At 33.2% G+C, this 13,897-nt stretch overlaps 1 protein-coding gene across 1 annotated transcript in view; it reads right to left on the reverse strand.

Annotated features, from left to right (window-relative positions):
* The window catches only part of LOC123549002 (uncharacterized), a 40,980-nt gene extending 27,521 nt beyond the window's left edge, over nt 1–13,459 (reverse strand). Inside the window, exons 1-2 of the mRNA XM_045336746.2 lie at nt 13,389–13,459; nt 7,633–7,701 (exon numbers count right to left, since the gene is read on the reverse strand). Of these exons, the coding sequence (XP_045192681.2) occupies nt 7,633–7,678 (46 nt within the window). The 5' untranslated portion in view covers nt 7,679–7,701; nt 13,389–13,459. The remainder of the gene's footprint in view (nt 1–7,632; nt 7,702–13,388) is intronic.
* Nucleotides 13,460–13,897: the final 438 nt, after the last annotated feature.

Consider the following 13,897-nt stretch of genomic DNA (forward strand, 5'->3'; position numbering starts at 1 on the left):
CCATATCCTGATTTAGAAACGCCCGACCTATGCATTTGGACACAATGATTCAACAAGATTTTAGTCCTGCAAGAATTTATGAAATATGCACAATAAATAAGTGTACTAAGGTGTTATTTCTCAGTGCTAAACGAAGCGTGACTACCGCTCTTAAAGCCCTCGCATTAGGTTTATTCGGATTAACAGAGATTCTGTTGTCGTCGTCAGAAAAGAATATGAAATATCAATTTTATACAATTTGAAGATCCATTGAAGTATATGACACAACCAAATAAAATAATAGCAGACTCGATTTGACTGTGTCTATTCCTGACAGGTTATATGAAATATGCAACAACATTCACGCCTCTAGCATCGACTTAAACGGAAGCATCGAAGGGTGGTTGTTAACACCGTTGAAAGATAACTGAATCAATCCGGTCTCCGTTGATAAAAGGTTAAGTTGATTTTACGTTGACGTAATTTTATACTTTCACGTGGCGATGTCACAACTGAAAATTGAAACATTTCCACAATTATGCTGATGCCTCTTCCATAATGAAATAACTTAATTGTTTTTTTTTTTCTTGCGGCTAAGGCTTTATAGCATTTCAATATACATTATGAGAAACGTTTAATTTTGAGATAAATAAAAGTCAACACATCGGGGGCGGGGGGCGGGGGTGAGGTGTTCATGAGCTTGTTATTGATATAAAGATGAAGTAACGTTAAAAAAGTTTAAACATGCGACATGAGTTATAACAGAATCTACACATACATAGGGGACATCGACAGTCAATGTGTTATCAATGTGAGAACGGAAAATGGTCCATTTTAGCGTATATTTAAAGCAAAACTTTGCACGAAAACCTTATTTTTTTGTTGATTATTTATATAAAATGTTTTATTTCACTAGGTATGTGTGCGTAATATTGCACGTGCAATCTGTGGTTTAGTGATCCATGTTATACATGTGCAAGTACTAATTCAAAACAAATGGTTAGTGGTGAGACATTTTGAAAATATCATTACGATTAGATATATCGTTCAAGAGATATGTCTGTAACAAACTGAATACTAGACTAGTCAACAAAGACATGCCAAGTTTCATGATTCTGATACAAATGTAACAAATCTGAAAAGGATTCCTTTGGAAAGCATTCTGTTATTGCTACGTCTTCATGACATCAACTTCGTTATTGGTATTTCTTTTTAAAAAAAAAACAGTATTCTGCAAAATGTTTCTTACACCATTTAAATCGCGTATCGCCTGCTTGAGAAGCGCGAGACCACAATGGCGAAGTGCGAAAAAAAACAACACTTCTGGCTTAACATTATCATTGGGTAAACATTTTACCAACAATATTGAATCATAAAAATGTGTAAAAAGCATAGCGTGATTGTTGGTATATCTCAACGACATCTAAAACCAGGTATTACACTGAAATCTTGATTGGATATTTTTTTAGAATGTTGTATATGGTCTTCTGAAATATTATACATATATTGATTTAGTTACCTGTAAGGCCATTGAAAAAAAAATTGCAATCACCAATTATAAAAAAGAGAGCATATTTATCTTACTGATAATTGGTTGTCAGATACTGTGATATCGTACCGGTGTTCAACCTTGGCAGTACGCATAGGATTTAACTAGGTGTAATTATTTGATTTCTATAATTTTATATTTTCTACAATATTGGGACCATGGAATAATTGATGATTTCATACATTTAAGTACATTTAAAAGATATTTCTATGATATCTAAAAATAACGTAATAATTATCATGCGTGACAAAATACGTCTGCAATGTTATAAAAATTATTATCAATATTTGACATTGTATTATAATCTTAATATGAGCCGTGCCATGGGAAAACCAACATAGTGGCTTTGCGACCAGCATGGATCCAGACCAGCCTGCGCATCCGCGCAGTCTGGTCAGGACCCATGCTGTTCGCTAGCAGTTTCTCTACTTCCAATAGGCTTTGAAAGCGAACAGCATGGATCCTGACCAGACTGCGCGGATGCGCAGGCTGGTCTGGATCCATGCTGGTCGCAAACCCACTATGTTGGTTTTCTCATGGCACGGCTCATACAGAAATTTGACTCTTTAAACCGTAAGCATAGACGGCGTATAAATGTAATATTATATTACAAAATAAGAAATCAAATATAGGATGATGACTGTACCTAAATTGTTATAAAACTACAAATACAATTACTGGCTGATATCAATGCACGTTAAATCAACGAATTATATAAACCAGTTTGCCATGTAACTTCAGTTTACTGTACTAAAAACAAAATATGAAGTAATTAATGGTTGCGTAAAAAGCAATCTCTGTTGCATGATATAGACCTCTTGTTCCAACCAATTAGATAAGCCAGTTTATGTATACTTGCTAGATTTTGACGAAGCAGCTGCGTGTCTGCGTAAAGGCAGCTACGCGCCTGATCGGTCACGATTGAAGTTTCACACAAGAAACAACATATTAGAATGGTTTAATGAATAATGATAAGTGAATATTAAAATACTTAAATACAGATTGCAACAGTGAAACCAAGACCCTGTATGGATTGGTAACTGATACTAAATCTGAAAATTCACTTCCTCAAGGAGAGTCTAATAATTCATTGGCTGAAATTTCAGTTTTGTCTCTAGTTACTTCACATCTTGATTATTGCAATGTCATACTGTATGGTGTAGCTAACTGCGAGGTGCGTAAGATGCAACGTATTCAAAACATGTGCGGAAAACTTGTCCTTAACAGGAGGAAATTTGACAGTTCTAAACAAGCATATTGTATCACTTACATTGGTTGCCGGTGAAAGCAAGAATTGAGTTTAAGATACTTTCTTTCATGCATAACTGTAAACCTGGCAGAGTACCTCTGTATTTAACAGAATTGCTTACAGAGTATATTCCTAGTAGACAAGGTGTGAGATCGTCTGAAAATTCTGAATGTCGTTATGTTGTTCGGGTGAAACACAATATAGGGAGCATTTAGAATATCACATTGTTATACATGGTTTTCATAAATTTCCTAAACCTTTATTGCAATTTAACATTTACACTTCATAACACTAAATATGAAGAAGTTCTGTGCCAAATATTATTGATCTAGCTCAAATAGTTTTCAAGCAGTGGTGAAAAACGCATCTAGATAAAGTCATTTTTGAAGCGTTATGTTGTTGCACTTAGAATTTTCCATATTTTTCAAATAAAATTATGGTATGATATTATATATTTCCATGTAAATGTGTGTTATCAGCATAAAGACAATTTTTTAAGGATTATTTTGGTGTTTGATTTGTCATGATCGGATGAAAATTGTTGAAGCTGTCGAGAAAAATGTGAAATGTGTAAGATGTTATGCAGTTTTTCACTAGAATTCCTTCCTCTTGTTATAATGATTAATTGCAATGTTAACATTATTTTTTCTTTAATATTTTGGTCCAGAATCATTTCTCTGTTGTAATAGTACTTAAAGAAAAAAAATCAAAATCATGTATTTCTGAAATTTAATTGTATGAATTTTTAAAATTGAAAATCAGGTTTTTTTGAAAAGATGTAGAGTCCGTAACCAATTGTATTTTATAGATTTGTAAGATATTATGAGAGTCTTTATTGATTTTTTCTTATCACATTTAACTGTTGACATTAATTGTTTATGCTGTTTCCTTTATTGTTAACTACATTTTTGCTGTAGCACCACTAATATGGTTACGGACACTACAAAAACCCTGTAATGTCCGTAACCTGTCTTTCAGTGGTGTAAATAAACATTTTTTAAAATATTATATATAGTTATTCTTATGAAAGTAATAACTGATTTCACAAGTTAATTAATCAACTTTATTTTTTATCAACTTGTTGATGTTGCAACCACATTGGAAAACCCTTATTGCGGCATCTTTATATACAGCATCATTTTCTGTTGCTGCAGCATAAAATTGAAAGATGTCATAGCAAACATGGAAGTGACGAGAGATAAAGGATCACTATTTTTTCAATATGGAGGGTTTACTGATGACAAATTTAACAAAGTCTATTAATAATTTCACTACAAAGGGTAAATTTTGTCTATTTAATAATGATACTTGAAACTGTAGTGTCCGTAACCAGAGCTGAAAAAATTAAAACTTGCATCTTTTTACAGAAAAATGAAAAATTATTATTTCAAATTTTATTATTATTGAGAAAAAAACAAAAGTATGTATTTGTTGATAAATATTTTCAGATATAGAAATATAGATACAGTTCAAAAGTGCTAAAAATCATGTTTATCATCAAAATTGCACAGATTTATATTAAAAATGTAAAGATGTGATAATGATAATTAACAGTTATTCACTAAGACAAATTTCTTCAAGAGCATCATTGTAAAGATATTTCAAATTCATGTAGCTTACAATAATGTTTCTTTTCAAAATGTTTCAGAGGGGCGGTGTTATCTGTTACGGACACTACAGAAATTAAAACAATGTAAAAAAAACAACCAGTATTACTGAAATTTCTGTTTAAATTATTATACATCTTACAGTTCAAGTGAATAAATCTTTACAAGTATTAATGATTAAAAGTAATATCTAGAAACTTGCAAATGAAAGAAAAATCTCTTCAAGGAGTACAAAGTACAAACCATGTGTTGACAGGTACATGTATATTCATTTAGATGAGATTTTATATTTATGTGATGGGCATATAGTGTTGCTGCTCTATGTATGTACGTCAGTCAGTTCGTTCAAAATCTTGTGTGTCCAACTCCTCCCACCATTAGATTGCTCTGCTTCAAACTTGATGTGTAGATAACCATAAAAAAGGAATTTCTCAGTGACTATTTTAACCACAGTTATGATACTATGATATTTTTATATAGAAATATAGAATATATCTAGTAAAATCTTGTGTGTCCACACTATTAGCCTGATTTGATTCAAACTTTTCACAGATGAACAAGCTCAAGATGTGTATATTACAATAAAGCAAGGATTTTTTGTGTGTGACTATTTTACTACAGTTATGGCCCTTTAATAGTTTCTGTTTAATCATAAGGAATATAGAGACACATTTTTATGTGTCCAGCTCCTCCAACACTAGTAGCCTGATTTGTTTCAGACTTTCACAAACGAACAAGCTTGATGTGCAGATGACCGTAAAGGGAGAAATTCTTTCTGTGACTGTTTTTACTTTAGTTATGGCCCTTTGATAATTTTTGCTATATGGAATATAGTATGATAGGGGAAAATCATGTGTGTCCAACGATTCCCAAACTTTTAGCCTGATTTGCTTCAAACTTTAACAGATGAACAAGCTTTATGTGCAGATGACCATAGGGGAAGGAATATTCTCTTGAGTATATTTTTATTGGCGGCAGTTATGATCATTTTTGCTTTATAGAGAATGGGCAATGGCACAGTATGTGTGCACATCTGTGTCGTATGTTTATAATATCTAGTTTTATATTGCAATTTAATTGCTTTATACATAGAAGTATGTCTGAATTTCATTGTGCATTTGTGATTCAGATATAGAGTTTTGATCTGATGAGGCAGCTGCAGTGCTAAAACTTGAAAGGCACAAAAATGCTGAATAGGTTAGAAGAGGTGAAAGAAAGGCAGAAATTCAATCCAGGCCAATGTGAAAATAAAAAGAAAAATGAGAGAGAAAGAAAGAAGGATTGTAGAATGAGACAGCGACAAGAAGTAGAGAAAAGTAACTCAAAACTAGATTAGTTAAGAAAGCAGAACTAAAATCAAAATCACATGATGAAGGAAAAAGAGTGGAAAGAAATTTATGTGTCCGCACAAACAAGATCTGTTATAGGAGATAAGAGACAATGTTGTTGCATTTATAGATGAATCTACTATGACTGATAATAGGGCTACAATTTCAACACCAAGACATCTGAAAATTTGAAAAAAAAAGTTACAAAAAGATTTTGATATGTGTACTGTCGTTAGATAATTCATATTGTAGTGTCCATAACCATGAATTTAATTTCTTTTTTCTGGTTAGTGACATTCTTGAGTAAAAAAGTGTAAGTGTTAGTTGTGTGATATGAATACAAAGTACTGATAATAATGTATCACTAAGAGAACTTAATATTGCTTGTTAAGTTACAGGATTTCATGAAAACAGGAAATTTTCAGAATTTGTTGTTCTGTTTTCTTTTTCATTGGTTTTAATTTGGCAAGTTGTATATTTTTGTTTGAAGTATATCAAATTTAAATACACTTTCCATTCAGATATCATTTTAACATTATACCAAAAAATTCATGAGTGGGTTTAATGTTTTTAACATAATCTAATGCAAAACCATTCTTGAGGCTTTTTTGTAGTGTCCGTAACCAATTACTGGTATCTATCAATATTTAAGATTTTTTTGAAAATTAATGAGTTTCCCTTTAATCTAAGTCATTTTGTTTCAACAAAGACAGAATTTGTGTTGATTTTTCATTAAGTTTTTATCATTAACACTGAAATTGAAGATGTCAGATGATTTGAAATATACATGTTTTTTAGCAACAAAGTAATATCCAACAATATGTATCTTTTTTCAGTATCTATAACTTTCCCAGTCCTATTTTTGCCTTGCATTAGGTATTTCCATGTGTTTGTCCTACAAAACGGTAAAAATAGTTCAAGTTTATCATAAATTTGAAGCTTTATTTTATAAAATGTACCACTTGTAGTGTCCGTAACCAGCAAAAATATGCATTTTATCAGCCTTTAAAAATTACATTTCCGATGCAAGTACCAGCAAACCACTTAAGTTGTTTATACTTCAAGCATTCTACTACGTAGAAAAATACTTTTTTTGCCAAAATTAAGAACTTATTTTTTCACCTCCAAGTGCAACACTACTGTTCCCTATATTGTGTTTCACCCGTGTTCCATACAGCAAGTGCAAAACATTAAATGATAGAAGCTTTTGTACTATTGGTCCAAAACTTTGGAATGAACTGCCGTTAGAACTACGCAGATAAGATAAGATAGATTTTATTTTAAGTCGACAAGACAGAAAAATAATACAACATAAGCGGCAAGCGCTTTTTAACCGACTATAAATACTCTTACACTTTATGGGTAGGGTAGTGTGTAGTATTTCTTTCTTAAACAGTATATGATGGCACCATTAACCGGGTGGTTTGAACCTCTATATGCAGCTTGTCTGGGCGTACCAGATGCTTTAAGCACTGGTATTGGCAATAGGGGTAAAATGACCTCAAGGGGAGGGGTACGGTCATGACTTTTTGTTACAATAAGGCTGTTATTATTATTATCATTGCCATTATTAATATTTTTATAATAATTACTATTATTCTGTACAACGCCATGAATATAATAATCATTGTATAAAAATAGGCGTTTAATCAAATTATTCAGTTTCAGTTTCATTACCGTAACTTGAGGAAGCAATTTCTAAAGCCATTGCCATGTTTAACAAAACTTCAATTTATAGCAGTGACAGCATCACATAAATATGAATTTAATCAAATACAAAAGATAACGAGCTGATGAAAACTGCTGTCAGATTCCTCCGAATGATATGCAGTTCGATCTAAACATATTGATGAAAAAAGCAATAGTGAAGTAGAACGCACAGACATAAATATCTATTTATAGTATCTCAAAAATTATTACCGTATTCTGTAAATCTCTCGTCATTATGCTGTGTAGATCTTTGCATTTTCTTCTTTAGATTCCCGTTAACTGTTCCAAATAAAACGCTTAATTTAAAAAAGCTTAATAAAATCTAGTAAAATCTTGCAAATACAACGCAGGAAGTTAATTTATTGCATATGTTACTAATTATAGTAACAATTTTTTTTTGTAAAGTTTTTGCATTGAATTGTATATGAGCAGCGTGAGGCCGATATTCGCGTCCGTGTGAGCTGGTGTGCCTGATATCGATATCAGGCACACTTTCGGGTGTGCAAAAAATCCATATCAGGTACACTTTTGGCTGTTCAAACATCAGATTTAGTACTTTCCACTGGAATGTCAAGTATATAAAAAATAACATTTATTATTAACCAAAGAAACCATGGTATAATCCATCATCCGATGCTATCTTCTTTTCCTATCGTAGTTGAATAAGGCTGACACAAGAAACAACGCACTAAAATGCCATGAATTTAACAGCAAATGTTTGAAAGGAAAAGACGTCAGGGTCATCAGAAAACTTGACTTCCCGCGCATTACATAAACATTCAAAGACGCTGTGCAACATGAAATTATTTTAATGTCGTTATCCACTTCACAGAACTATTCATAAAGGGCTGTGTGCTTAAAAAGGCGATATTGGCATACTAGACCGGTATTTGCCCTCGGGCTAAAGCCCTCGGGCCAATACCTCACCTAGTATGCCAATATCGCCTTAAGACACACCAGCCCGGTATAATAACCTCTAAATATAGACTGGGAACAGTCGTTAGTGTCCTTTTAAATAATTATTTCTGCAATAAAATCCCCTTTGATAGCATTTTTTTTAAACAAAATTTACTACATCTCTTATCTCAAAGAAAATATGTTTCTAAAAAATATATATATTTTTTTTTATAATTTTCATTTAATTTTATCATTCATTTGCATTTTTACATCAAAAGCTTCATAAACTCATAATAAAACTTTATGTGCCAAAAAAAACAAACAAAAACGTTTACATATATCACATTAAGCGTAGTTTGGAAAAGTAGCACTACATGATCCTTTAACTGTCTGAAAATCTATCAAGTACATGTTTATATCAAGGCAAGAAGAATACTGAGGTCGGATTGTCATGAATGTATTGATTCTGTCAGGTCCGAGATCAGCAATGTCCCATTTCTGTTGGGAAATAGTAATATGGTAAATCGCTCTGTCGCAACTTCGCGGTAAAAGAACATCAACAAAGGTGAGTGTCGTCATATTCTTTTTTCATTATTACAAGCATTGTATCGAATATTAAAAAATCGGGGAATGGTAGGCGATGTAAGTATGATTTAACTTTACAGAGAGATTTTAAAGTTTGCTAATTATTTCTTAATTTGTGGCCGTGGTGATGTTTATCAGCAAGCTGATTTAGCAGTGAAATTGGCCGTTTTGTCATGAAAGTACTTTCATTGTCAAATATTTGCATTTGAACTAATAATAAGAAGCAAACCGAGTAGACGTGAGATAGCTGTAAATTATACAATGTATTTGGAAATAAAATAGGTACCGAAAATGGTTTGGGAGTGAAAATATTCACTTTTATTTGAGAGACAGCTGTGTCGTGAAGGACATAGTAATATCGCCAAGGAGATAGCTCGGTGTTGCATTTACAGTTTTGAGCAGTGTTGAATGTAACACTTCAGCACTTCTGGATTCAGCACTAGCACTAACTTGTTCTCAGTAACTATCAAGTTCTCAATATTAGCCATTGTGTCAGAGATGGAAGGCAAATGATTTCAGACACACTTTGAAATAGTTGGTGGGGAGGGGGTGGGGGGGGGGAGGGGGCGGGGTTTGGGGGAGAAATCAGACTCAAAGCCCATGATCAATAGATCTGCACTTTCACTATTGGCCTAAGCGGGTGGGCTATATATTCTTAAACAAATTCAGTTATAGTAGATCTAACACGTGAAATTATCTTGTAAAAGCAAGGGTTGTCTGTATTTTTAAGACCCCAACTTTAGTGGAAGTTGCTCTGAAACGTGTCTACACTGCGTTTTACACTTGTAAAATTATATTTGAAATTAATGATACCATAATTACTTTTCGTTGAGGACACGAGCAGTTTGTTTGTACGTAACGGAAAACAAAATACGAATTTTGTACAAATATTAGACTGTCTGTGACTTAATCATTGTCTTAATCCTGAAGTTTTAAAGAGTCATGCTGATATACCAGCTAAATCAAATTTATAGAAGAAAATAGGTAAGGGTAGATTTCTCGGAAGCACAGAGCACCAAAATAACAGCCCCAGAGCCACGCATTTACATAGCAGGCCCACAGTAAAAATAAGCTGTAATGGAAAAATATTTCAGACGGGTTGCTACAAACATCCAACAAGTACATATTGATATAAGCTAAAATTATTAAAGGGGAAGGAAATGGTAAGGGGGAAAATGGGGTCGGGGGGGGGGAGGAATCCGAAGGGGAAAGTTAAACAATGAAGAATATACAAGGAATGCCATTTCATATTAAAAACAAGCCGCACTACAACGTAAACCACAATAGCGCGAGACTTCCTGGTACCCAATGATAAACACACAACGACGATCAACTGAAATAACAAAAAAACGACAAGCAACACATAAAAGAGTAGCAGCCTGTTATAGACTCACAAGCTTACAAACGTACCAACACAATAGCAAAAACATATCAAGTACCCTCTTGGATTCGCTGCCAAAACAAAGAGGAGCCACAAAAACTTACTAAAAGTAAAGGAGTGGGATGCAAAAAGTAGTGTAAATGCTAGGGAAAGGACAAGGGCAAAAGGGGGGAATGGGGGGCGGAAGGGAAATTGCTTACAACTAAACTCAAGAAAATCAACGCAACACTCAATACAAGAACAGACAAAAAAACCTGTTGAAAATGAAGGGGCAACCGCCTTGGAACGGTCCAGTACCTAAAAATAAAGGAAACTGGGGGGTTTAAATCGACCGTTAGGGCATGCCAACCAAGTTAAACAACACAATGTAAATAAAAAACCCCGCTGAGAAAAGCTCTAACATTAGTGCACACGTAACAGTAAATAAAAGCAAAACATAAAAATTAAGGTCAAATTTTAAGGTACAATTACCCCAATGTACTCAACTAACTTGATGAAAATCGACAAACAAGAGGCCTAACTTGTTAAGGCAATCGACTAAGAAAACCGTAAAACAAAAAAACAACTCCTCCAGTCCCGTTGTAGGTAGGAATTAAGGAAAAGCATCATGGAGTCCTACACTTTATTAGTCATTGCACCATCAAATATGAAAGCGTAGCAATTAAACTGAAAGGGTCCAAAACCACTAAACATGCACTGTGCTTCACGAATTTCGCATCGAATCCCCTTTGATAAACTTTTTAGCAATTTTAAAATATTTAATTTTCCGAATTTTATAAAACAGGTCAACTTTATAGGTAAACTTTACGTAGGAGCTAATCGTCATGCATTAAGTGTGTTAACAATGTACGCATTAAATTAGCAACCTCAATTACACATACAATAACTGAAAATATTTCTAGTGATCAAATTATAGATTTAAGAACTTTCTGTATAATTGAAATTCTAATATTCGCGGCTATTTTCATTTCTGTCAATCTATCTGTTATTAGAACCAATCAGACGCGTTTGTCGAAAGGGACTGGACCTCAGATTTTGTGTAAAACTACCTTTCTTTAGAATTGAAATTTTGTCATATTATGACGTTAAGGCATTAACTAGCATCATAAAGATGTGAAATTAAGAAGAAAAAAAAAAGACATGCAAGAGCTGTAAATGTAAATTTCCTTATTCCTGTATAGTGAAATCATTTAAATTCGCTAGCATGAAATTGCGCGAAAACAGCAAAATGTCAGTTTTGCGCTGGCTTTAATTGTGCATTTTCAATTTAAAAATAAAAATCACCAAAGCAAACATTTTGATCAAATTTCATGAACATCCTGCCTAAAATGTATCCCCTATTGCATTCAGAAAGTTTTTCTTTGATTTTACCTGGTGACCTAGTTTTTCACTCCAGAAGACCCATATTCAACTTGATTTCCTAGATTTCATCCAACACCATGTTATTAAATTTCATGAATATCCGTGTGAAATCAGTCCCATTGCATACACAAGGTTTTTCTGTGATTTGACATAGCGAACCTCTTTTTTATCCCCAGATACCATATTTTCGAACTTGTCCTAGATTTTTTCAGGCAACCGTTCTTTCTAAATTTTATAAATATCAAGTGAAAAATGAAGCCCCTATTGAATAGACAAGGGTTTTCTTTGATTTCACCAGGTGACCTAGTTTTTTTTACCAAAGATAACCCTTATTTGAATTTTGCCTAGACTTTATTCAGATAAACATTTTGATCAAAATTCATGAAGAGCCGATGTAAAATGCAGTCCCTATTGCATACACAAGGTTTTTCTTTTATTTGACTTGGTGGCCTAATTTTTCCCCTAAGATGACCCATATTCAAAGTTGACCTAGATTTTAATAAGGCAATCATTCTGACAAAATTTCATAAAAGCCAATAGAAAAAACAGCCTCTATCGCATATGCAAAGTTTTCCTTTGATTTGACCGGGTGACCAAGTTTTTGATTCCAGATGACCCATATTCAACATGACCTAGATTTTATCCAGACAAATATTCTGACTAAATTTCATGAAGACAGAGTGTAAAAATCCTTGATTTAACTTAGATAACACATTTTTTCTAACTTGACCTAGATTTAAACAAGGCAATCATATTGACCACATTTCATGAAGATCAGTTGAAAAATACAGCCTCTATTGCAAACACAAGCTAAATGTTGACAGACAGACAACGGACATCGAACTATCACAATAATCTACTAAACGAAGGTGAGCTAAAATGTTAACAGAATGTACAACTGTTCAAAATTTACAATTATAGCCTTATGAAAAATTTTTATCAAACAATACTTGCTAAAAGCATACATATGTATATTCAATGGACTTTATATTTATTTCGAAGAAGACAAACCCAATGTAAATATTGTAAAACTTTTCAATATAACCTATAAAATCATTAAACAAAAAGCTATTCTAATGCAAACACAAGAGCTATCCCCTTTACCCCTTGCGACATGATCTATATACTATCTCCTCTACGACAACAGCTGTCTTATAATTACTCAAAAACCATTTTTCCGGAACCTATGTTTATTTCTAAATGCCTTGTATAACTTTTACAAGCTATCTCACGGCCTACTCGGTTTTGCTTCCTATTATTAGTTCAAATGCAAATATTTGACAATGAAAGTACTTTCATGACAAAACGGCCAAATTCACTGCTAAATCAGCTTGCTTATAAACATCACCACGGCCACAAATTAAGAAATAATTAGCAACATTAAGTTCCTGTAAAGTTAAATCATACTTAAATCGCCTACCATTCCCCGATTTATGATATTCGATACAATGCTGGTAAAAATGCAAAAACAAATAATGTTGACACTCACCTTTGTTGATGTTCTATTATCGCGGCGTGCACTAGCTCAGAAGTTGCGACAGAGCGATTTACCGTATACCTCTGAAAGAGGTAGCTCTGTTGTTTACCAGGCGTGTATAAGTGATACTTGCCGTTAAACGTAATGTTGAATTCATAGTTAAATACGGTGACTATAAAACACAATATATAAGTATCACTATCGCGCTATTTTTATGTAAATTATTATATAACTAACCATATAGTAATACACTATGGAAATTACCAGCAATCCCAGCTAAACTTCCTGTTACAACACAATGCGATTTGAAAATATTTACTTCCTGATTTTTGACCGTTTATGATTATATAAAAAAAAATATAACAAGCGAGACTCGTGACCTCTTAATTAACTACGTCATTAAGTTACGTGTTTCCGTTGTTAGCCAAAGAATTTTTTTTAAACATCTGGTCACCTGACCTAAATTTACATAATTAAACATAAGCACGTGTTTTTGTTTACAAATGTATCGTTGGACTAGGAACGCTCTGAAAAAAGGAAAATCGTACAAAAATAGATAGGTTATTAATTATTTATTTATTTATTATACCAGATTTATATTGCGCCTTTCTCATGGTAAACACGTTCAAAGGCGCTTTACATATAGCAAACGCAGCCACACAGGGCCCGAAATTCATCCTCTACTAGTACAGACACAGAGCGATCTGACCAGAGGGACAGAGTGAGATAAAGCCCCCAGAACAGACAGAGAGAACAGGGAGAGATACAGGCCT

This window comes from Mercenaria mercenaria, chromosome 6, assembly GCF_021730395.1.
Source record: "Mercenaria mercenaria strain notata chromosome 6, MADL_Memer_1, whole genome shotgun sequence".
In the NCBI taxonomy this organism is placed as follows: Eukaryota; Metazoa; Mollusca; class Bivalvia; order Venerida; family Veneridae; genus Mercenaria; species Mercenaria mercenaria.